Source organism: Coregonus lavaretus, assembly GCF_964263955.1.
Source record: "Coregonus lavaretus genome assembly, chromosome: 14".
Lineage (NCBI taxonomy): Eukaryota > Metazoa > Chordata > Actinopteri > Salmoniformes > Salmonidae > Coregonus > Coregonus lavaretus.
Genome location: NC_140001.1, coordinates 38421811 through 38444456, shown reverse-complemented (window position 1 = coordinate 38444456; position 22646 = coordinate 38421811). Strand labels below are relative to the sequence as shown.

Sequence of the window (22646 nt, the reverse complement as noted above, 5' to 3'; positions counted from 1 at the left end):
AAATGTATGGTCCTTTGTTTCCTTCAGACCAGAGTTTGGTGGGAAGTACTGTACAGGCGAGAGGAGGCGTTACCATATCTGTAACACCAAACCATGCCAAAAGGCCAAACCCACCTTCAGAGACATGCTGTGTAGTGAATTTGACACAGTGCCCTACCAGAACGAACTCTACGAGTGGGTCCCTGTGGCCAGCCTATGTAAGAGCTCAAATCACCAAACGCACATACTACAGTAAATACACAGAGACATACATACAGTTGAAGTCGAAAGTTTACATACACTTAGGTTGGAGTCATTAAAACTCGGTTTTCAACCACTCCACAATTTTTTTTTTAACAAACTATAGTTTTGGTAAGTCGGTTAGGACATTTACTTTGTGCATGACACAAGTCATTTTTCCAACTATTGTTTACAGACAGATTATTTCACTTATAATTTACTGTATCACAATTCCAGTGGGTCAGAAGTTTACATACACTAAGTTGACTGTGCCTTTAAATAGCTTGGAAAAGTCCAGAAAATGATGTCATGGCTTTAGAAGCTGCTAATTGACATCATTTGAGTCAATTGAAGGTGTACCTGTGGATGTATTTCAAGGCCTACCTTCAAACTCAGTGCCTCTTTGCTTGACATCATGGGAAAATCAAAAGAAATCAGCCAAGACCTCAGAAAATAAATTGTAGACGTCCACAAGTCTGGTTCATCCTTGGGAGCAATTTCCAAACGCCTGAAGGTACCACGTTCATCTGTACAAACAATAGTACGCAAGTATAAACACCATGGGACCACGCAGCCGTCATACCGCTCAGGAAGGAGACGCGTTCTGTCTCCTAGAGATGAACGTACTTTGGTGCAAAAAGTGCAAATCAATCCCAGAACAACAGCAAAGGACCTTGTGAAGATGCTGGAGGAAACAGGTACAAAGGTATCTATATCCACAGTAAAACAAGTCCTATATCGACATAACCTGAAAGGCCGCTCAGCAAGGAAGAAGCCACTGCTCCAAAACCACCATAAAAAAGCCAGACTACGGTTTGCAACTGCACATGGGGACAAAGATTGTACTTTTTGGAGAAATGTCCTCTGGTCTGATGAAACAAAAATAGAACTGTTTGGTTCTATTGTTACCATTGTTATGTTTGGAGGAAAAAGGGGGATGATTGCAAGAGAAAAACACCATCCCAACCGTGAAGCACGGGGGTGGCAGCATCATGCTGTGGGGGTGCTTTGCTGTAGGAGGGACTGGTGCACTTCACAAAATAGATGGCATCATGAGGAAGGAAAATTATGTGGATATATTGAAGCAACATCTCAAAACATCAGTCAGGAAGTTAAAGCTTGGTCGCAAATGGGTCTTCCAAATGGACAATGACACCAAGCATTCTTCCAAGGTTGTGGCAAATGGCTTAAGGACAACAAAGTCAAGGTATTGGAGTGGCCATCACAAAGCCCTGACCTCAATCCTATAGAAAATATGTGGGCAGAACTGAAAAAGCGTGTGCGAGCAAGGAGGCCTGCAAACCTGACTCAGTTACACCATCTATGTCAGGAGGAATGGGCCAAAATTCTCCCAACTTATTGTGGGAAGCTTGTGGAAGGCTACCCAAAACATTTGACCCAAGTTAAACAATTTAAAGGCAATGCTACCAAATACTAATTGAGTGTATGTAAACTTCTGACCCACTGGGAATGTGATTAAATAAATCATTCTCTCTACCATTATTATGACATTTCACATTCTTAAAATAAAATGGTGATCCTAACTGACCTAAGATAGGGAATTTTTACTAGGATTAAATGTCAGGAATTGTGAAAAACTGAGTTTAAATGTATTTGTCTAAGGTGTATGTAAACTTCTGTCTTCAACTGTACACAAGCCTCATCATTCCAAGAGTTGCGGTTATATGTATCTAGCAGCAGGGGGCAGCACATACATACATTTCCAATACTTTTCCAAAACTCAAAAGGGAATTACACTTTTCAATACTTCCACTGGTGTCCCCTCATTGATCCTCTCCCTCTCCTGCCCCCTCCCCCCTCTGGTTCCATCTCATATCTCTTCCGTGCCTTGCCCAGCGAGTCCGTGCGAGCTGCACTGTCGTCCTGTGGATGAGCATTTCTCTGAGAAGATGCTGGATGCTGTGACAGACGGAACTCCCTGCTTCATGAACAACAACTCCAGAAGCATCTGTGTCAATGGAGTGTGCAAGGTAGTGTGGCTGGGTAAGAGAGAGAGACAGAGAGAAGGGGGGAAGGGGGAGGGAGAATGTAGGTATTATGCTGCGTTCATAACCATTTGGGAATGTGGTAATTACAAGTTGTGAAGTTGTAAATACAAGTTCGATGCATTCATGTTCTTTGAACTCGTTGAGAAATGCAGATTGGCTAATGGCAAACAAACTGCTTCAACCATAAACTAAAAGTACAGCTATCATGCTTTTAAAGAAATGATAGTGTTCAAAACCATATTAATATTATGCTTTTTATAAATAATGTTTTGTTGTTGCATTTAACTGCTGAGGTAATTTCCTTAGTAGGTGACGTCAGAGGTCAGCATGTGGGAGCTCAGGGATGATAGATGAGTTTCCCAATAGTATTTACGATTTGGAGGGATTTTTCCCAGTCGTATGCTCATATTTACGAATTTAGGAGATGTTATGACCGCAGCATAAGTCCTGTCTCTGCAAGGAGAGAGCATGGGGCCCGAGATAGATTTAAGATAGGAACTATGCCTGCTGGAGCTGAGAGGGAATCTGTTAATTTTTTCCTTCTGTCTGTGTATCTCTGTGTGTACCTGATCTGATTATCTTGAATCTTTACCTTATCCGTGTGTGTGTGTGTGTGCGCGCACGTATAATCCTTGACCTGTGTGTAGGAGGTGGGCTGTGACTATGGTATAGACTCTAACGCTGTAGAGGATCGTTGTGGAGTGTGTCTGGGCGATGGTTCCTCCTGTGAGACTGTCCAGATGACCTTTGATGGGGGGGATGGCTTCGGTGAGTCTCCTATCTCCTTCCTAAATATCTCCCTGATGTCTCATCTCTCCTCCCAAACCCCCAAAACATCTCCCACAATGTCTTCACTGACTGGTTGCAGGATTATGTCATTGCTGTTGTTGCCTTGTGGTTGTCATGGCAGCGCTCTGTATGGGAGTATACAGCTGTTTATTCTGCTGTTTTTGGCAGCTGCCCACCATCTGTGTGTGTGTGTGTGTGTGTGTGTGTGTGTGTGTGTGTGTGTGTGTGTACAGCTATTTGTCTTGCTGTCTTTGGCATATCTGACTGTCTGACTCCAGTACAACTGCATTTGTACAGTGCAAAAGCTCTCCCTCCATTTGGCAAATCTGACCATAATTCTATCCTCCTGATTCCTGCTTACAAGAAAAAACTAAAGCAGTAAGTACCAGTGACTTGCTCAATACAGAAGTGGTCAGATGACACAGATGCTAAGCTACAGGACTATTTTGCTAGCACAGACTGGAATATGTTCCGGGATTCTTCCGATGGCAATGAGGAGTACACCACATCAGTCACTGGCTTCATCAATAAGTGCATTGATGACGTCGTCCCCACAGTGACTGTACGTCCATACCCCAACCAGAAGCCATGGATTACAGGCAACATCCGCACTGAGCTAAAGGGTAGAGCTGCCGCTTTCAAGGAGCGGGACTCTAATCCGGACGCTTATAAGAAATCCCGCTATGCCCTCAGACGAACCATCAAACAGGCAAAGCGTCAATACAGAACTAAGATTGAATTGTACTACACTGGCTCCGACGCTCATCGGATGTGGCAGGGCTAGCAAAATATTACGGACTACAAAGGGAAGCACAGCCGCGAGCTGCCCAGTGACACGAGCCTACCAGACGAGCTAAATTACATGAGAGCATCAGCTGTTCCAAACGACTGTGTGATCACACTCTCCATAGCCGATGTGAGTAAGACCTTTAAACAGGTCAACATTCACAAAGCCGCAGGGCCAGACTGATTACCAGGACGTGTACTCCGAGCATGCGCTGACCAACTGGCAACTGTCTTCACTGACATTTTCAACCTGTCCCTGACTGAGTCTGTAATACCATCATGTTTCAAGCAGACCACCATAGTCACTCTGCCCAAGAACACTAAGGTAACCTGCCTAAATGACTACCGACCTGTAGGACTCACGTCTGTAGTCATGAAGTGCTTTGAAAGGCTGGTCATGGCTCACATCAACACCATCATCCCAGAAACCCTAGACCCACTCCAATTTGCATACCGCCCCAACAGATCCACAGATGATGCAATCTCTATTGCGCTCTACACTGCCCTTTCCCACCTGGACAAAATGAACACCTACATGAGAACGCTATTCATTGACTACAGCTCAGCGTTCAACACCATAGTGCCCTCAAAGCTCATCACTAAGCTAAGGACCCTGGGACTAAACACCTCCCTCTGCAACTGGATCCTGGACTACCTGACGGGCCGCCCCCAGGTGGTAAGGGTAGGTAACAACACATCTGCCACGCTGATCCTCAACACAGGGGCCCCTCAGGGGTGCGTGCTCAGTCCCCTCCTGTACTCCCTGTTCACCTATGACTGCATGGCCAAGCATGACTCCAACACCATCATTAAGTTTGCCGATGACACAACAGTTGTAGGCCTGATCACCGACAACGATGAGACAGTCTACAGGGAGGAGGTCAGAGACCTGGCCGTGTGGTGCCAGGATAACAACCTCTCCCTCAACGTGATCCAAGACAAAGGAGATTATTGTGGACTACAGGAAAAGGAGGACCGAGCATGCCCCCATTCTCATCAACGGGGCTGTAGTGGAGCAGGTTGAGAGCTTCAAGTTCCTCACCAAAAAAAAAAAAAAAAAAAAAAAAAAACTATCATGGTCCAAACACACCAAGACAGTCATGAAGAGGGCATGACAAAGCCTATACAAAGCCTATTCCCTCTCAGGAGACTGAAAAGATTTGGCATCGGTCCTCAGATCCTCAAAAAGTTATACAGCTGCACCATCGAGAGCATCCTGACTGGTTGCATCACCGCCTGGTATGGCAACTACTCGGCCTCCGACCGCAAGGCACTACAGAGGGTAGTGCGTACGGCCCAGTACATCACTGGGGCCAAACTTCTTGCCATCCAGGACCTCTATACCAGACGATGTCAGAGGAAGGCCCTAAAAATTGCCAAAGACTCCAGCCACCCTAGTCATAGACTGTTCTCTATACTACCGCACGGCAAGTGGTACCGGAGCACCAAGTCTAGGTCCAAAAGGCTTCTTAACAGCTTCTACCCCCAAGCCATAAGACTCCTGAACAGCTAATCAAATGGCTACCCCCCCCCCCCCCCCCACACCTTTTACGCTGCTGCTACTCTCTGTTTATTATCTATGCACAGTCACTTTACCTCTACCTATATGTACATATTACCTCAATTATCTCAACTAACCTGTGCCCCCGCACATTGACTCTGTACCAGTACCCCCTGTATATAGCCTCGCTACTGTTATTTTACTGCTGCTCTTTAATTATTTTTTATTAATCAATTTTTTACTTCAGTTTATTTTTGTAAATACTTTCTTAACACTTATTTTTCTTAAAATTGCATTGTTGGTTAAGGGCTTGTAAGTAAGCATTTCACTGTAAGGTCTACCCCTGTTGTATTCGGCGCATGTGACAAATACAATTTTATTTTATTTTATTTTTGAGAGAATGACTCACTAGTGACCTCCGTGACCTCACAGCCAGAGAGAGAGAGAAATACAGAGCGAAAGATAGATTGATAGATTTTCTCTTCAGAGCAGGACATTATTGTAGCTTACTATACTGCCCTACCAAGCAATAAGGCAGTAACTGCTCATCCTTAATCATGTGGACAAGTATCCTGTCTCTATTATATTGTGTTTTGGAGAAAATGGGGGTCATATTAGCAGTAACAGCAAAAGGTTACTGTGAAACCAAGGTAAATGGCAGTAACTGAACTTGCTGCCTTTTAGCTTGGTTTCAACCTGCCCTTGGCAGCGGTTACTGCCTTTTACCTTAGTCTCATATCATTTTATTTTGATAGCGATACAATCAAAACTGTATGACACTGACTGACATCTACACACATACAGTTGAAGTCGGAAGTTTACATACACTTAGGTTGGAGTCATTAAAACTTGTTTTTCAACCACTTCACAAATTTATTTTTAACAAACTATAGTTTTGGCAAGCCGGTTAGGACATCTACTTTGTGCATGACACAAGTAATTTTTCCAACAATTGTTTACAGACAGATTATTTCACTTATAATTCACTGTATCACAATTCTAGTGGGTCAGAAGTTTATATACACTAAGTTGACTGTGCCTTTAAACAGCTTGGTAAATTCCAGAAAATGATGTCATGGCTTTAGAAGCTTCTGATAGGCTAATTGACATCATTTGAGTCAATTGGAGGTGTACCTGTGGATGTATTTCAAGGCCTACCTTCAAACGCAGTGCCTCTTTGCTTGACATCATGGGATAATCAAAAGAAATCAGTCAAGACCTCAGAAAAAAAATTGTAGACCTCCACAAGTCTGGTTCATCCTTGGGAGCAATTTCCAAACGCCTGAAGGTACCACGTTCATCTGTACAAATAATAGTACGCAAGTATAAACACCATGGGACCACGCAGCCGTCATACCGCTCAGGAAGGAGATGCGTTCTGTCTCCGAGAGATGAACGTACTTTGGTCCGAAAAGTGCAAATCAATCCCAGAACAACAGCAAAGGACCTTGTGAAGATGCTGGAGGAAACAGGTACAAAAGTATCTATATCCACAGTAAAACGAGTCCTATATCGACATAACCTGAAAGGCCGCTTAGCAAGGAAGAAGCCACTGCTCCAAAACCGCCATAAAAAAAGCCAGACTACGGTTTGCAACTGCACATAGGGACAAAGATCGTACTTTTTGGAGAAATATCCTCTGGTCTGATGAAACAAAAATAGAACTGTTTGGCCATAATGACCATCGTTATGTTTGGAGGAAAAAGGGGCACACTTGCAAGCCGAAGAACACCATCCCAACCGTGAAGCACGGGGGTGGCAGCATCATGCTGTGGGGGTGCTTTGCTGTAGGAGGGACTGGTGCACTTCACAAAATAGATGGCATCATGAGGAAGGACAATTATGTGGATATATTGAAGCAACATCTCAAGACATCAGTCAGGAAGTTAAAGGTTGGTCGCAAATGGCTCTTCCAAATGGACAATGACCCCAAGCATACTTCCAAAGTTGTGGCAAAATGGCTTAAGGACAACAAAGTCAAGGTATTGGAGTGGCCGTCACAAAGCCCTGACCTCAATCCTATAGAAAATGTGTGGGCAGAACTGAAAAAGCATGTGCGAGCAAGGAGGCCTACAAACCTGACTCAGTTACACCAGCTCTGTCAGGCTTCCCGAAACATTTGACACAAGTTAAGCAATTTAAAGGCAATGCTACCAAATACTAATTGAGTGTATGTAAACTTCTGACCCACTGGGAATGTGATGAAAGAAATAAAAGCTGAAATAAATCATTCTCTCTACTATTATTCTGACATTTCACATTCTTAAAATCAAGTGGTGATCCTAACTGACCTAAGACAGGGAATTTTTACTAGGATTAAATGTCAGGAATTGTGAAAAACTGAGTTTAAATGTATTTGGCTAAGGTATATGTAAACTTCTGACTTCAACTGTACATTGCTAATCTAGGGACACAACATCATGACACAGCATTCCCGGGGGGAAATTATGGTTGAAACGCCGACACCCAGACACTGGTAAGAACTAACTAGCTAAGTAGATCTGAGATCATAATTAATTAGCTAGCTAGCAGGCTAAGCTAACAATGTCACCTGCTCCCATAAGAGGAGATACGCAATTGATACTAACTTCAATCTACTAGCCCTATAATGAATTATATTCTGAAATGTCATTTGATGATTTCTTTGCATCAGTACCACACACACGACTTCCAGCCAGTGAGTGACAGCAACCTAGCTAGAACTGACACGCCCCTACCAAAATGTCAAAACCTACCTAGCTAGCATTAGCATGAAGCAATATATTTGTGCTACCTGCTCCCATAAGAGGCGATCAGCAGTTTATACTAGCTTCAATCTATTATCCTTATAATGAATATATAATCCCTATAATTGTATTATGACATTCCATGGGTTATTTGAATCAGTAAAGTTACACCACACACACGATCACTAGCCAGCTGACCGTCAGTTGGACGTGCACCCCATACTGTCAGTTACTGAATTGTCAAAAGCCACGCACCCTCGTTTTCCGGTTGAACATTAATAATATATCTACTCACATGTCCAGGGTTTCTGGGTTTCTTTTATATTCCAGTATTGAGTGACTGTCCCGGTCAGGAAAGTTAAAATCCAAAATTGTATCCATCACCTTTGTTGGTGGCGTATGTAATTAGTACAACAAAGTTTGGCATGCCAAATGTGTGCTCAATGTGTCTGCTTCAGTGCCATCATTACATGAATGCGGGGAATAACAGTTTTGCCAAAATGACTTCCACCAATCCCTGTGGCCTAGATGATTATAGTATCTATGCGGATCAAAGTTGTAATGTGCGGGTGCATTAGGACTGTAAAACCACGTCAATACTAGATTTTATTCCTGTCGATGTCCATCCATGCAATTTTTTTATATTTGTAAATAAAGAAGCAATTTTAAGAGCCTTTTTGGGAGCAGGTATGAAATGAATAGATTAACTGACTTATGACAGTGAAAATTATCATGATAATGTTCGTACAAGATAAAATCAAACATTGACTATATCCTATATTATAGAATAACTGAAAAGGATTATGATCATATGTTTGCACACCACAAAATGTCAGTATTAGTTATTATCATCCATGACAGTGTCACGATCGTCAAGCATAGAGGAGGACCAAGGCGCAGCGTGTGAAATAAACATCTCTTTATTTTGGAAGAGAGAAAAACACGAAACCGAACACTATCCAAAACTTACAAAACAACAAACGACCGTGAAGCTAAATAACGTAAGTGCACAGACAAGCAACAAACGTTCAACATAGACAATTACCCACAAACACCTGATGCCCATGGCTGCCTTAAATATGGCTCCCAATTAGAGACAATAAACCACAGCTGTCTCCAATTGAGAACCAATCCAGGCAGCCATCAACATACAAACACCTAGACAAGACATTACCCCATTAAACCTACAAACCCCTAGACAAACCAAAACACATACTTCACCATGTCACACCCTGACCTAACTAAAATATGAATGAAAACAAAGATAACTAAGGCCAGGGTGTGACATAACCCCCCCCTTAAGGTGCGAACTCCGGGCGCACCAGCATAAAGTCTAGGGGAGGGTCTGGGTGGGCGTCTGTCCACGGTGGCGGCTCTGGCACTGGTCGTGGTCCCCACCCCACCATAGTCACTACCCGCTTTCGTAGCCTCCTCCCAATGACCACCCTCCAACTTAACCCACCTGGATTAAGGGGCAGCACCGGACTAAGGGGCAGCACCAGGATAAGGAGCAGCACCAGGATAAGGAGCAGCACCAGGATAAGGGGCAGCACCGGGCTAAGGGGCAGCACCGGACTAAGGGGCAGCACCGGACTGAATGGCGGATCCTGGCTGGCTGGCTCTGGCGGATCCTGGCTGGCTGGCGGATCCTGGCTGGACGGCTCTGGCGGATCCCGGCTGGACGGCTCTAGCGGATCCTGGCTGGATGGCTCTGGCGGATCCTGGCTGGACGGCTCTGGCGGATCCTGGCTGGACGGCTCTGGCGGATCCTGGCTGGACGGCTCATGGCTGGCTGACGGATCTGGCTGCTCATGGCTGGCTGACGGATCTGGCTGCTCATGGCTGGCTGACGGATCTGGCTGCTCATGGCTGGCTGAAGGATCTGGCTGCTCATGGCTGGCTGAAGGATCTGGCTGCTCATGGCTGGCTGACGGATCTGGCTGCTCATGGCTGGCTGAAGGATCTGGCTGCTCATGGCTGGCTGACGGATCTGGCTGCTCATGGCTGGCTGACGGATCTGGCTGCTCATGGCTGGCTGACGGATCTGGCTGCTCATGGCTGGCGGAAGGCTCTGGCTGATCCTGTCTGGCAGAAGGCTCTGGCTGATCCTGTCTGGCGGAAGGCTCTGGCTGATCCTGTCTGGCGGAAGGCTCTGGCTGATCCTGTCTGGCGGAAGGCTCTGGCTGATCCTGTCTGGCGGAAGGCTCTAGCGGCTCCTGTCTGGCGGAAGGCTTTAGCGGCTCCGGTCTGGCGGACGGCTCTGAAGGCTCATGGCAGACGGGCGGCTTAGCAGGCTCAGTACAGACGGGCAGTTCATGCAGCGCTTGGCAGACGGACAGTTCAGACGGCGTTGGGCAGACGGGCAGTTCAGGCGCCATTAGGCAGACGGCAGACTCTGGCCGGCCGAGACGCCCTATAGGCCTGGTGCGTGGTGCCGGAACTGGAGGTACCGGGCTGAGGACACGCATCTCAGGTCTAGTGCGGGGAGAAGGAACAGGGCATGCTGGACCCTGGGGACGCACATAAGGCCTAGTGCGTGGTGCCGGAACTGGTGGTCCCGGGCTGAGGACACGCATCTCAGGGCTAGTGCGGGGAGCAGCAACAGGACGCACAGGACTCTGGGGACACACAGGAGGCTTGGTGCGTGGTGTAGGCACTGGTGGTACTGGGCTGGAGCGGGGAGGTGGCACCGGAAATACCGGACCGTGCAGGCCTACTGGCTCCCTTGAGCACTGAGCCTGCCCAACCTTACCTGGTTGTATGCTCCCCGTCGCCCGACCAATACGGGAAGGTGGAATAACCCGCACCGGGCTATGTAGGCGAACCGGGGACACCATGCGTAAGGCTGGTGCCATGTAAGCCGGCCCGAGGAGACGCACTGGTGGCCAGATGCGTTGGGCCGGCTTCATGACATCCGGCTCGACGCTCAATCTAGCCCGGCCGATACGTGGAGCTGGAATGTACCGAACCGGGCTATGCACGCGTACAGGAGACACCATGCGCTCTACTGCGTAACACGGTGTCTGCCCGTACTCTCGCTCTCCACGGTAAGTACAGGGAGTAGGCGCAGGTCTCCTACCTGACTTCGCCACACTCCCTTTATGGCCCCCCCCCCAAGACATTTTTGGCTAGTGCTCACGGGCTTCCAGCCTTGCCTCCGTGCTGCCTCCTCATATCGCCTCCTCTCGGCTTTAGCTGCCTCCAGCTCTTCACGAGGGCGGCGAACTTCTCCCGGTTGTGCCCAAGGACCCTTTCCATCCAGTATCTCCTCCCATGTCCATGAATCCTGTGTAGGTGGGTCCTGTTGCCGCTTGACACGCCGCTTGGTCCTAGATTGGTGGGTAATTCTGTCACGATCGTCAAGCATAGAGGAGGACCAAGGCGCAGCGTGTGAAATAAACATCTCTTTATTTTGGAAGAGAGAAAAACACGAAACCGAACACTATCCAAAACTTACAAAACAACAAACGACCGTGAAGCTAAATAACGTAAGTGCACAGACAAGCAACAAACGTTCAACATAGACAATTACCCACAAACACCTGATGCCCATGGCTGCCTTAAATATGGCTCCCAATTAGAGACAATAAACCACAGCTGTCTCCAATTGAGAACCAATCCAGGCAGCCATCAACATACAAACACCTAGACAAGACATTACCCCATTAAACCTACAAACCCCTAGACAAACCAAAACACATACTTCACCATGTCACACCCTGACCTAACTAAAATATGAATGAAAACAAAGATAACTAAGGCCAGGGTGTGACAGACAGAATAGAATCATTAGGATGCAGGTCCCTGATTATTTGCTGTATTTATTTCAGTTGATTGTGAGGGCCACATTCCAACAAAGATTCCTGATCTGCCCCCTTCACTTGAAGTCACAGTTTTTATTTATACTATATCTCCAAGCAACTCTTCCTCACATATCACATTCAGATGTTGCATTCAATCCTTGAATATATGGCAACAACTCCATTCAGCACTTTGAAGGGCCCAACCCCCAACTGACCCCTAAACCCGACCCCCAGACAGTAATAGTGCACCTGCAAGTATCAGACAAAAGACTTCAGATATAAGCAGTATGGCACACAATTCAACCTCGCCAATCAGAGGCCAAGGTAAAGCCACTTCCTAACCAATCCTTTCAGATGTATAAGAAGTTCCGAAGCACAGGGCCGGATTACCAAACGGGCAGATCAGGTGCCCCATGGCCCCCAACAAAATGTTTTGTTTTTGGGGGGGAGAGGGGGGTTTTGGTTGTGGGCCCCCTGGAGGTCGGGGCCCCCCAGATAGCATATAGAATATAGAATATAGAATTGTGTAGAATTGCAGGAAGTTGGCTGTTTTTCTAAAGGTCAGTGCCCTGGGGCCCCAAATACAGTAGTTCAGCCCTGCCTGAGCATGGGCAAGGGAATGGGGATCAATTTGGAACTGGTGGCAGGTAGTAGGTAGATCCATTACAGGACTGACTGCATGATCCCTTCATATCTGGTAGGACAAGTCATCCAGGACTGGGAGAAGGGAGTGAGCTTTATGTTTGGAATGCAGACCCAGATCTCAACCTTACCTCCCAGACATCCATTGTGTGTGTGTGTGTTGTGTGTGTCTCCAGTGCCCTTTTACGGACACCCTCCGGCTCAGATGTATGAAACTTCAAAGGGCAGAGCTGAGATCCAAAGTAATGCTACCCCCTCCTTTACCCTCACAAACAGACACACACCAACACCTACCCCACACATCCACACACTATTAAAAACCAGAGACCCTACCAGAGCAGTGCCCTCCCACACACACCGTTACAGACAAGAGACATGGTTACCCCACCCCACCACCCAACACACACACACACGCCACTCTCCCACCCTCTATAAAAGATCACAGAGAGTCTGGAAGTCTGGATGTTGGTGCAACCATAGCTGGCTGCCATGGTGGCCTCTCTGTAAGCTCTGGCCTCTCCCACGTTGCAACTTGCAACCATGAATCATTCTGTGTTTATTAGTGTCTTCGTCATGCCTCTGCTTGCATTTCATTTCTCTAGCTTTGATACCATTGTAGGTTTAGGGTCAAGGTTAGGGTAAATGGTTAAAATTGCATATGATTACATAAAGGGCAGTTCTTTTCAGTCCTAGGGACCCACAGGGTTTTCAGGCTTTTGTTCCAGCCCAGCACTAACACAGCTGATTCACCTTCTTCTCCTTCCTCCTATCACAGGCTACGTGGACGTGGGAGTGATCCCAGAGGGGGCACGTGACATTGTGGTCCAGGAAATGGAGGAGGCAGGGAACTTTCTGGCTCTGCGGGGTCAGGGGTCAGAGGAGTACTTCCTGAATGGCCAGTACATCATCCAATGGAACGGGGAGTACAAGGCAGGCGGAACCACCTTCTACTACGAACGCAGCGGGAACCTGGAGAACCTTACCTCACCTGGACCCACCAAACAACCAGTCATGATCCAGGTATACACACCATACACACTATACACATGAATCAATACAGCTAGATATTGACCAGCTAGATCAGGATTCAGATATGATACACACAGGCTAACTGTTTAGTGTGTGTTTCCTGTTGTCTAGTTGCTGTACCAGGAGAAGAACCCAGGTATAAAGTATGAGTACACCATCAAGAGGAACCGCCAGACAGGAAATGAGGTCATCAGGTCGGAGTATAGGTGGAGGCATGGGGCCTGGACAGACTGCAGCACCACCTGTGGGCTAGGTGAAGGGTTGTCTTTTAAACAACTTATGATGTCTTTTAAACAACCTCAAATTCATATTCAGCTTTAGTATGATGGCCGTACTGCATGTGTAGCATATTTGTAGTCCCTGTGTGAACTTGACATTTGTTGAGAGTTGTGGATTTTGGATTCTGATGGTCTGTCTGATTACATTCTAATCAGACAGTAGAGCAATATTGAGTGTCAGAGCAAACAGTGTGATTATTCAGACAGAAACCTTTTGGTATATGCTAAGTGGGATGCTTGGGATGAACCAACCTCATTGAAGTTTACATTTAACAGGTTAAGGTTAGGGTTAGGTAAGGGTAGGGGTTAAGGTCAAGGTTAGGGTTTAAGGTAGGGTCATCCCAAGGATCCCTCTTAGCATCCCTGCCTGTGTTCTGTGATGTCCAGGTAAACAGCATCAGCCTGTCAGGTGTTTTGAGTTGGAGGTGGGCGTGGTCGATGAGGCTTTTTGTGACCCAGAGAGCCGCCCGGAGGACCAACACCGCAAGTGCAAGAACATGGACTGCCCCGCCAGGTTCCTTAGTTTCCCTATTACTATGACGAATACTCTATAACACCAGTCTTGTTTCTACTAATCTTTCATAAAATGGGTAAAAGTCATGTTCAACAATCCTTTATGTAAAATCATAAATAATGGTTACTTTTCTGACAACTTTAAATTGTCAAGAGGCATTAAATAAGGTTGCCCTCTGTCACCATATGTTTTTATTATGGCCATGAAACTATTAGCTTTAAAAATCTAATGATAACATTAAGGGGCTAAAAATGAATGGATTAGAGACAAAAGTATCAATGTACGCCGATGATTGAAGTGATTCTCTTGAGTCCTCGATCTTCAACCTTGAAGGACCTCATTGAGGAACTAGATAATTTCTCTAGTTTCTCTGGACTAAAACCCAACTATGATAAGTGTACTATATTACGGGTTGGGTCTCTAAAAGAGACAAACTTTTAAATTGCCATGTGGTCTCCTGATTAAATGGGTGGATGGTGAAGTCTATGTGCTTGGTGTACATATCCAGGAAAGGTTGAGCGTTCTTGCAAACTTAGCAAAATAGACAGAATTTTGAAACCGTGGAGAGGGAAACACCTATCCATCTCCGGGAAGATTACTCTGATTAATTCTCTAGAGATATCTCAGTTTATATATTTTTTCATGGCTCTACCGACTCCAGGATAATCATTTTTCAAGTAATGCGAGGAAAAAATATTTCACTTTATTTGGAATGGCAAATCAGACAAAGTTAAACGAGCATATTTATATAACGAACATGAGTTTGGAGAGTTAAAACAATTAAATATTAAGGCATTAAACCTCTCTCTTAAAGCCTCCATTGTTCCAAAACTGTATCTAAATCCAAACTGGTTTTTAAGCAAGCTGCTAAGAGAGGCCCATCCTATGTTTGGCCCATCCTATGTTTAAGATCGGCCTCTTAAAACCTTACATTTTCAATGGATTGACAATGGATCCCTGTTTAAAGTATCCTCCTTTTTAAATGAAGTCATACAGAGTTGGCAGATCTATTATTAAAGCAAATAATATGGCTAAACTCCAATGTACTGATAGAGAGAAAATATATATATTGGACAAAAATGTACAAGAAGGGTATAATATTTATGAAGGACATTGTAAACAAGGACTGTAAAATTATGTCACACAAGCAACTAACAACAGTGTATGGAGGTGTATGCTCAATACAAAATGGTAATCAACTCATCTGCATTGCTTGCTCTTTGACATCATAGTAAAATGGAGGGATGTATTACAAAATAAATAGCAAAATGACATTATACTGGGAAAGATGGGTTAATCTGTGGACATTGGAGGGTTGGAGTTAAGATCAGAATGGTGGATTGGTCGCTGTGGGTGAAAATCCAGCACTTGAAGAAAGAGGTAATTAGGATATTGTGTCCATTAGTTTACTCCAATCAGGGTAGGGATGGTAGGGTTGGGGGGAAGTATAAATAAATAAAAGATAATAAGTGGGATTAGAAATTATGCAAACAATTAAATTGATGGAAACCACAATCTATCTGCAATATTAACGTTTATCCGCCCCCCCAAACAAATACAATTAAAAAGCCCAGTAATTTAACAGGTGTTATTAGTGTCTGTTATGGCCCTGTTGTTTTTTGCCACCTTTAATTTCAGAAGCAAATCAGACCAACACAATTTTTTTCAGGGACCTTATCTCACACTCTCTCCTCTCTCCCCCTGTGTAGGTGGTGGGTGGGGGGCTGGCAGCTGTGCTCTGCCACCTGTGGTTCGGGAGGGGTGAGGAAACGTACAGTGCTGTGTGTGCGCACGGTGGCGGGGGAGGAGAGGGTGCTCCACCCTGGGGACTGTAAACAGCTGCTCAAACCCAAACCTGTGGTTCCCTGCAACAGAGACCTGCTCTGTGGACCTGACTGGGCCGCGGGCAACTGGAGCGTGGTACTGTTAACCTATTTAATCTCTCTCTCTCTCCATGTTCTGTTAATAAACTATTTAATCTCTCTCTCTCTCTCTCTCTCTCTCTCTCTCTCTCTCTCTCTCTCTCTCTCTCTCTCTCTCCTTGTTCTGTTAATAACCTATTTAATCTCTCTCTCTCCTTGTTCTGTTAATAACCTATTTAATCTCTCTCTCTCTCTCTCTCTCTCCTTGTTCTGTTAATAACCTATTTAATCTCTCGCTCTCTCCTTGTTCTGTTAATAACCTATTTAATCTCTCTCTCTCTCCCTCCTTGTTCTGTTAATAACCTATTTAATCTCTCGCTCTCTCCTTGTTCTGTTAATAACCTATTTAATCTCTCTCTCTCTCCCTCCTTGTTCTGTTAATAACCTATTTAATCTCTCGCTCTCTCCTTGTTCTGTTAATAACCTATTTAATCTCTCTCTCTCTCTCTCTCGCTCCTTGTTTTGTTAATAACCTATTTAATCTCTCTCTCTCTCTCTCTCTCTCTCTCTCTCTCTCTCTCTCTCTCTCTCTCTCTCTCTCTCTCTCTCTCTCTCTCTCTCTCTCTCCTTGTTCTGTTAATAACCTATTTAATCTCTCTCTCTCTCTCTCTCTCTTGTTGTTCTGTTAATAACCTATTTAATCTCTCTCTCTCCTTGTTCTGTTAATAACCTATTTAATCTCTCTCTCTCTCTCTCTCTCTCCTTGTTCTGTTAATAACCTATTTAATCTCTCGCTCTCTCCTTGTTCTGTTAATAACCTATTTAATCTCTCTCTCTCTCTCTCTCTCTCTCTCTCTCCTTGTCCTGTTAATAACCTATTTAATCTCTCGCTCTCTCCTTGTTCTGTTAATAACCTATTTAATCTCTCTCTCTCTCTCTCTCTCTCTCTCCTTGTTCTGTTAATAACCTATTTAATCTCTCGCTCTCTCCTTGTTCTGTTAATAACCTATTTAATCTCTCTCTCTCTCTCTCTCTCCTTGTTCTGTTAATAACCTATTTAATCTCTCGCTCTCTCCTTGTTCTGTTAATAACCTATTTAATCTCTTTCTCTCTCTCTCTCCTTGTTCTGTTAATAACCTATTTAATCTCTCTCTCTCTCTCACTCTCTCCTTGTTCTGTTAATAACCTATTTAATCTCTCTCTCTCTCTCTCTCTCTCTCTCCTTGTTCTGTTAATAACCTATTTAATCTCTCTCTCTCTCTCTCTCTCTCTCTCTCTCTCTCTCTCTCTCTCTCTCTCTCTCTCTCGCTCTCTCCTTGTTCTGTTAATAACCTATTTAATCTCTCGCTCTCCTTGTTCTGTTAATAACCTATTTAATCTCTCTCTCTCTCCTTGTTCTGTTAATAAACTATTTAATCTCTCTCTCCTTATTCTGTTAATAACCTATTTAATCTCTCTCCTTGTTCTGTTAATAACCTATTTCATCTCTCTCTCTCTCGCTCTCTCTCTCTCTCTCTCAGTGCCCAGTGACATGTGGTGGTAGCGTGCGCACCCGGACGGTCACCTGCCTGACCGCACCCCCAAAAAAATGTGACAACGAAACCATGCCTCGCTCCAAGTCACTGTGCGCCCTGCAGAGCTGCCCAAGCAAAGGCCTCCGACGACGTCCGGGACCACCCCCTAAATACCGCCGTATCTACCTGCCCAAGAGACACCCAACCAGGCAGCCAGTTACACACACCTGGGGCCCCAAAAGCACCAGCACCACCACTACACCCAGAACCAGCACTGTTACTGTGACTGAGAGAACTACAACCCCCATCACCACTTCTACCACCAAGCCCTTCCCACCGTCCTCCACAGCCACTGATATCATTGACGTAGATAACTATGAGTTTAACCTGATAGTGGTGAAGAATGGGCATGTAGAGGACAAGGATGGGGCGTATATTACGACCAGTCCTACTGAAACGGAGAACAGAGAGATGAGAGAGAAAGAAGAGGAGGACGAGAAAAAGGAGGAGGAGGGGAGTGCAGCTGATTTTTTGTTTCCAGATTCGGGGGTGACATACACTCCAGGGTATGACTATGTAGTGGAGGATGTGACTACAGAGGAGGAGGGGCTTACAGATCTGGACATTTTTACCACGGAAACCTCTCTCGGGACTCCCAACCAATCACCACCCATCGTGACCACCACCGGGTTACACCCTACATCCACACCACACACACCACACACAAGTGTCCCAACAACATCACATACAACCCCACACACAACCAGAGTACCCCTCACTACCTCCCCCTCAACCCCACAAACCAGCACTGCACACTGGGCCATGAACACCAGCCACTACCCCCTCACTCCCCCCAACACCACACCTTCCATCAACCCTTTCACCAAACGGACAACCAGGATGGAGGTGTTCTGGGTGGTGGGCAACTGGAGCGAGGTGAGTACAGGAGAAAGGAACCCTCTGTGTTTATGAGCTTGTTGATGATGACCCTATAGGCCAGTGTTGGGCAACTTTGATGGGGGTGGGGGCCACAAAAAAATCTGAACTCATCATGAGGGGCCGCAGTTGCTCGAGGATCTGCGTACCAACATCCAAACCATAGTTAATTTTGTGCAATTCTACACATTTTGCCATGGGGTGTAAAGAAAATGTTGCAGTTTTAAAGCAAGTTTGCTACAATTGTACAAATCTTTCCATCTTTCCTGAACAACATACTTTACTTTGATGATATATAGGAATCAAATCCCCCTTCTCTCCTCCTCTTACTGACTTTCCGTCTTCCTCGCTCTCTTCTCACCTGTTGTCTGTGCCAGTGTTCAACGTCGTGTGGCCTAGGGGCAATGTGGAGGCCAGTGCTGTGTAGCTCCCAGCATGAATCGGACTGTGCCAACCTGAAGAGACCAGAACCAGCTCGCACCTGCCACCTGCGCCCCTGTGCCACCTGGCTGAGTGGCAATTGGAGCAAGGTCAGTAGCCTGGGTACACTGTACCTGACTGTCTCTGCATTCTATAGCTAATATAATAATATATGCCATTTAGCAGACGCTTTTATCCAAAGTGACTTACAGTCATGTGTGCATACATTTTACATATGGCTGTCCCGGGGAATTTAACCCACAATCCTTGTGTTGCAAGCACCGTGCTCTACCAACTGCAAGTTTCTACAACTTTTCTACAAGTTTCTACCACTTGCCTTGGTAAACTATGCAAGACAGCAACACGTCAGCTAAAGCAGAAACAAGTTTATTAGTGACATTACTGCATAGCCATATGAAATGTGATGTCCTTTACAAGCCGAGTCGAGGACCACTCTAAAATAAAAACCTACAGATCACGTAATAATAAGAACAGACAAGGTATTATACTGACTCTCTCTTTCTTCCTCTCTCTCTCTCTCTTTCTTTCTCTCTCTCCCTCTCTTTCTGTAGTGTCCGAAGGGGTGTGAGGTGGTGGGCAGGAGGCAACGTGAGGTGCAGTGTGTGGACGGGCAGAAGGGACGTCCACTGAGACCGTTCCACTGCCAAGTCCTGTCCTCCAGACCCCCCAGCACCCTGTCCTGTCGTCCCCAACCCTGCCAGCCCTGGAGAACCTCCCCCTGGGGACAGGTACATATACACACATGAACACACATGCACGCACACACACATATATTGTCACATGCTGACTGGCTTTAGTCCATATGCTATTTTCTATTATTAATAAGATTAAATTAGTTCGAATATGATTGTAAATATAAACTCCTTTCATCGCCAGTGCTCTTGTAGCTGTGGTGGTGGATTGAGGGAGCGGCTGGTATACTGCCCTGAAGCGCAGCACTGTAGCGCCACCCAGAGGCCAAACGACACAGAGACCTGCAACCTGCAGCCCTGCAGCTACTGGGACCCACAGGACTGGGAGGAGGTAAAGGCACTGGAGAACATATTTACTTACAGTTCATGAATTGCAGTATATTTATTTACCTACATTATGTGCAAACTTTGTGCCTGTTACATGTTCAGAGTGTGCATTGCATGGTGCGGTATGTCAATGGGGACTAGTGTGTCTGTGTGTGTTAGTAATGTCTGTTGTCTTCTGTTTGTGTGTCAGTGCTCTGTGAGTTGTGGCGAGGGGTTGCAGCATCGTGTGGTGCGGTGTGTCGTTGAGGACACCGGCTCTGTGGAGAACAGTCTGTGTGAGCAGAGCAGCAGGCCTGACACACTCAGGAAATGCAACATGCAGGAGTGTCAGACTAAAACCGGTAAGACAAACACCTATCCCTCCCAAAACGACACCGGATTCAAAAATTAGAATTATTATATAAAATTCTTGCTACCAATAGAATGTTATTTATATGGGGGATACAATCTTCCCAGCTCTGCAGATTTTGCTGTGAAGAGAGAATCATTAGATCATTTGTTTTGGTTCTGTCCATTTGTAGCTTGTTTTTGGACACAGGTCCAGGAATGGCTAAAGGATTGCAATATTTACCTGGAGCTAACCCTGCAGATAGCATTACTGGGTGATCTGAAAAGTCATAGTCAATCGATCAATAATATAATAATACTTTTAGCAAAAATGTTTATTTTTAATTCACAATCTGCAGAAGCAATGAGAATAGAAAGGTTCTGAACTTTTGTAAAACATCACAGTACGGTTGAAATATATATGGCAAATAGAAATCCTATATGGATGGTGTTAAGAGATAGATGGGAGGTATTGAATAGAGTTGAAGGATGGGACTAATAACAAATAACAACAAATAATAACAAAGATAGCTAATAATGTAAGCATACTGTGTCCATAATAAGTATATAGGTTGTATGTTGGGAGCTTTTGGGAAAGAGCACAGTTAGAAAGATATGGCATATAGAAGCAAACCGGATGGACATCATGAAAATGATCGGAGAGCATGAGAGTAGAAGAAGTTCAGGAGCAAAAAAAAATATATATATATATATAATAGAATTATTGTAAAATTAACTGTGTCCATAAGGTGTAGATAGTAAGTATAGACCGGAAGTAGAGGCCTGGGCATTGTTGTTCACTAATTTACTCCAAGTAGGGAAAGGATGGCGGGGTTGAAAAGTAATAAAGGGGAGTATATATATAAAAAAACATGGGGGATTGGAAGTGATGCAGACAATTACATTGATAGAAGATTCAATCTATCTGCAATATTAAGCTGATCCATCCCCCAAATAAAAAAAATAAAAAAATAAAAAAATAAACACCTATCCCTCCCTGTTGGCTATTTAGCAAGGATATTTCACCTTAAGATAAAGGAATAGTTCATACTGAAGCTATGTTTTGTTTTACATGTATGCTGTTGATCGACGTACAGTATATTGGAGTTGACCTAAGCCAGTGTTCTGTCCTGTCCTGTGTTGTGGTTGTGTAGGTCCGCTGTGTAGGAAGAACAGCATGTCGTCTCGGTTCTGTGACAAGCTGAAGCTGCTGGGCCGCTGCTCCCTCAGGTCCATCCAGAAACAGTGCTGTGTCACCTGTAGAGGGTAACTCTGACCGCACTACCTGTCTCATGGACCTCAAACGCATACATACAGGGCATCCACACTGCTCTCCTATGGGTGCAGCTCATCTCTAGTGCAATCAGCTGGCAACAGCCTTTTCATCATCATCATCATCATCATCATCATAACCACCACAGACCGTTACCTATATGGGGTGGGAATTCAAGAAGCTAAAATACTGTATATTGCTGCTGTGTGCAGTTTGTCTTAGCCTTGCACCTTCCTAGCTCATACTGTGTAACCCAGGGTACCAGGCCTCCAACAGCCTCTAAAGACTTAGTTATGTGAACTTCTCACCCATGTCCCACCTGTTTTCCAATACTGTTGAATGTCAGTCAGAATATCAAGCTGTGTAAAAAGCCTGTTTGGCTTGCACTTTGTTCTCTATTCCAAGTTTCCCCACTAATACAGAAATTATGGTGACAGCCGGTAACACTTTGTTTACAACCCCCTTTCAGCTGGTATTTGCCTGGTATTTACAAATAAATTATGTGGTGACAATGGGTTTTTTCTGGCACTTACTTTAATGGTGCTGGATTTAATGAATCCCCAAAAAACGAATAATTAATGATAAGGTAACTATTATGTCATGAACATTTTCCTATGACACTAAGCAAATACTTGGTAAATAGTAGACTGTACAATAAAGATTCATGTTTTTAACTGTAGAGTTTTTTATTGTGTAATTGTGTTTTAATTGCTCTTGTTCTCAGAGCTCTCGGGGTACTGTGGCTCTGGATAGTTGTTTCCCTTAAGCACAGATCTGGGATCAGCTTACGCACCCCAAATCCTAACTTTAACATTAAGGGGAAATCATACACCTGACCAGCGGTAACGTCATCCTACTCTGGTGCTGTGTGTCTATGCTGTGGTGCTCCTCCTCATTATTAGGCTGGCCAATGAGAATGAGGTGTTGCAGGTCATCCCTCTCAGGCCTCAGTTAAGATGGCCGCTGTGTATATGATAG

The 22646-nt window shown here is 45.0% G+C and overlaps 1 protein-coding gene across 1 annotated transcript in view; it reads left to right on the top strand.

Annotated features, from left to right (window-relative positions):
- Window positions 1-22345, top strand: part of LOC311141623 (A disintegrin and metalloproteinase with thrombospondin motifs 12-like) — a gene marked incomplete at its 5' end in the record, with an annotated part of 42165 nt that extends 19820 nt beyond the window's left edge. The window contains 13 exons of the mRNA XM_084177012.1: window positions 28-197; window positions 2077-2210; window positions 2876-2996; window positions 13251-13495; window positions 13616-13757; window positions 14170-14296; window positions 16006-16216; window positions 17679-18608; window positions 18986-19138; window positions 19601-19777; window positions 19926-20072; window positions 20259-20409; window positions 21550-22345. Coding sequence (XP_084033138.1) covers window positions 28-197; window positions 2077-2210; window positions 2876-2996; window positions 13251-13495; window positions 13616-13757; window positions 14170-14296; window positions 16006-16216; window positions 17679-18608; window positions 18986-19138; window positions 19601-19777; window positions 19926-20072; window positions 20259-20409; window positions 21550-21665 — 2824 coding nt within the window. The 3' untranslated portion in view covers window positions 21666-22345. The remainder of the gene's footprint in view (window positions 1-27; window positions 198-2076; window positions 2211-2875; window positions 2997-13250; window positions 13496-13615; window positions 13758-14169; window positions 14297-16005; window positions 16217-17678; window positions 18609-18985; window positions 19139-19600; window positions 19778-19925; window positions 20073-20258; window positions 20410-21549) is intronic.
- Window positions 22346-22646: the final 301 nt, after the last annotated feature.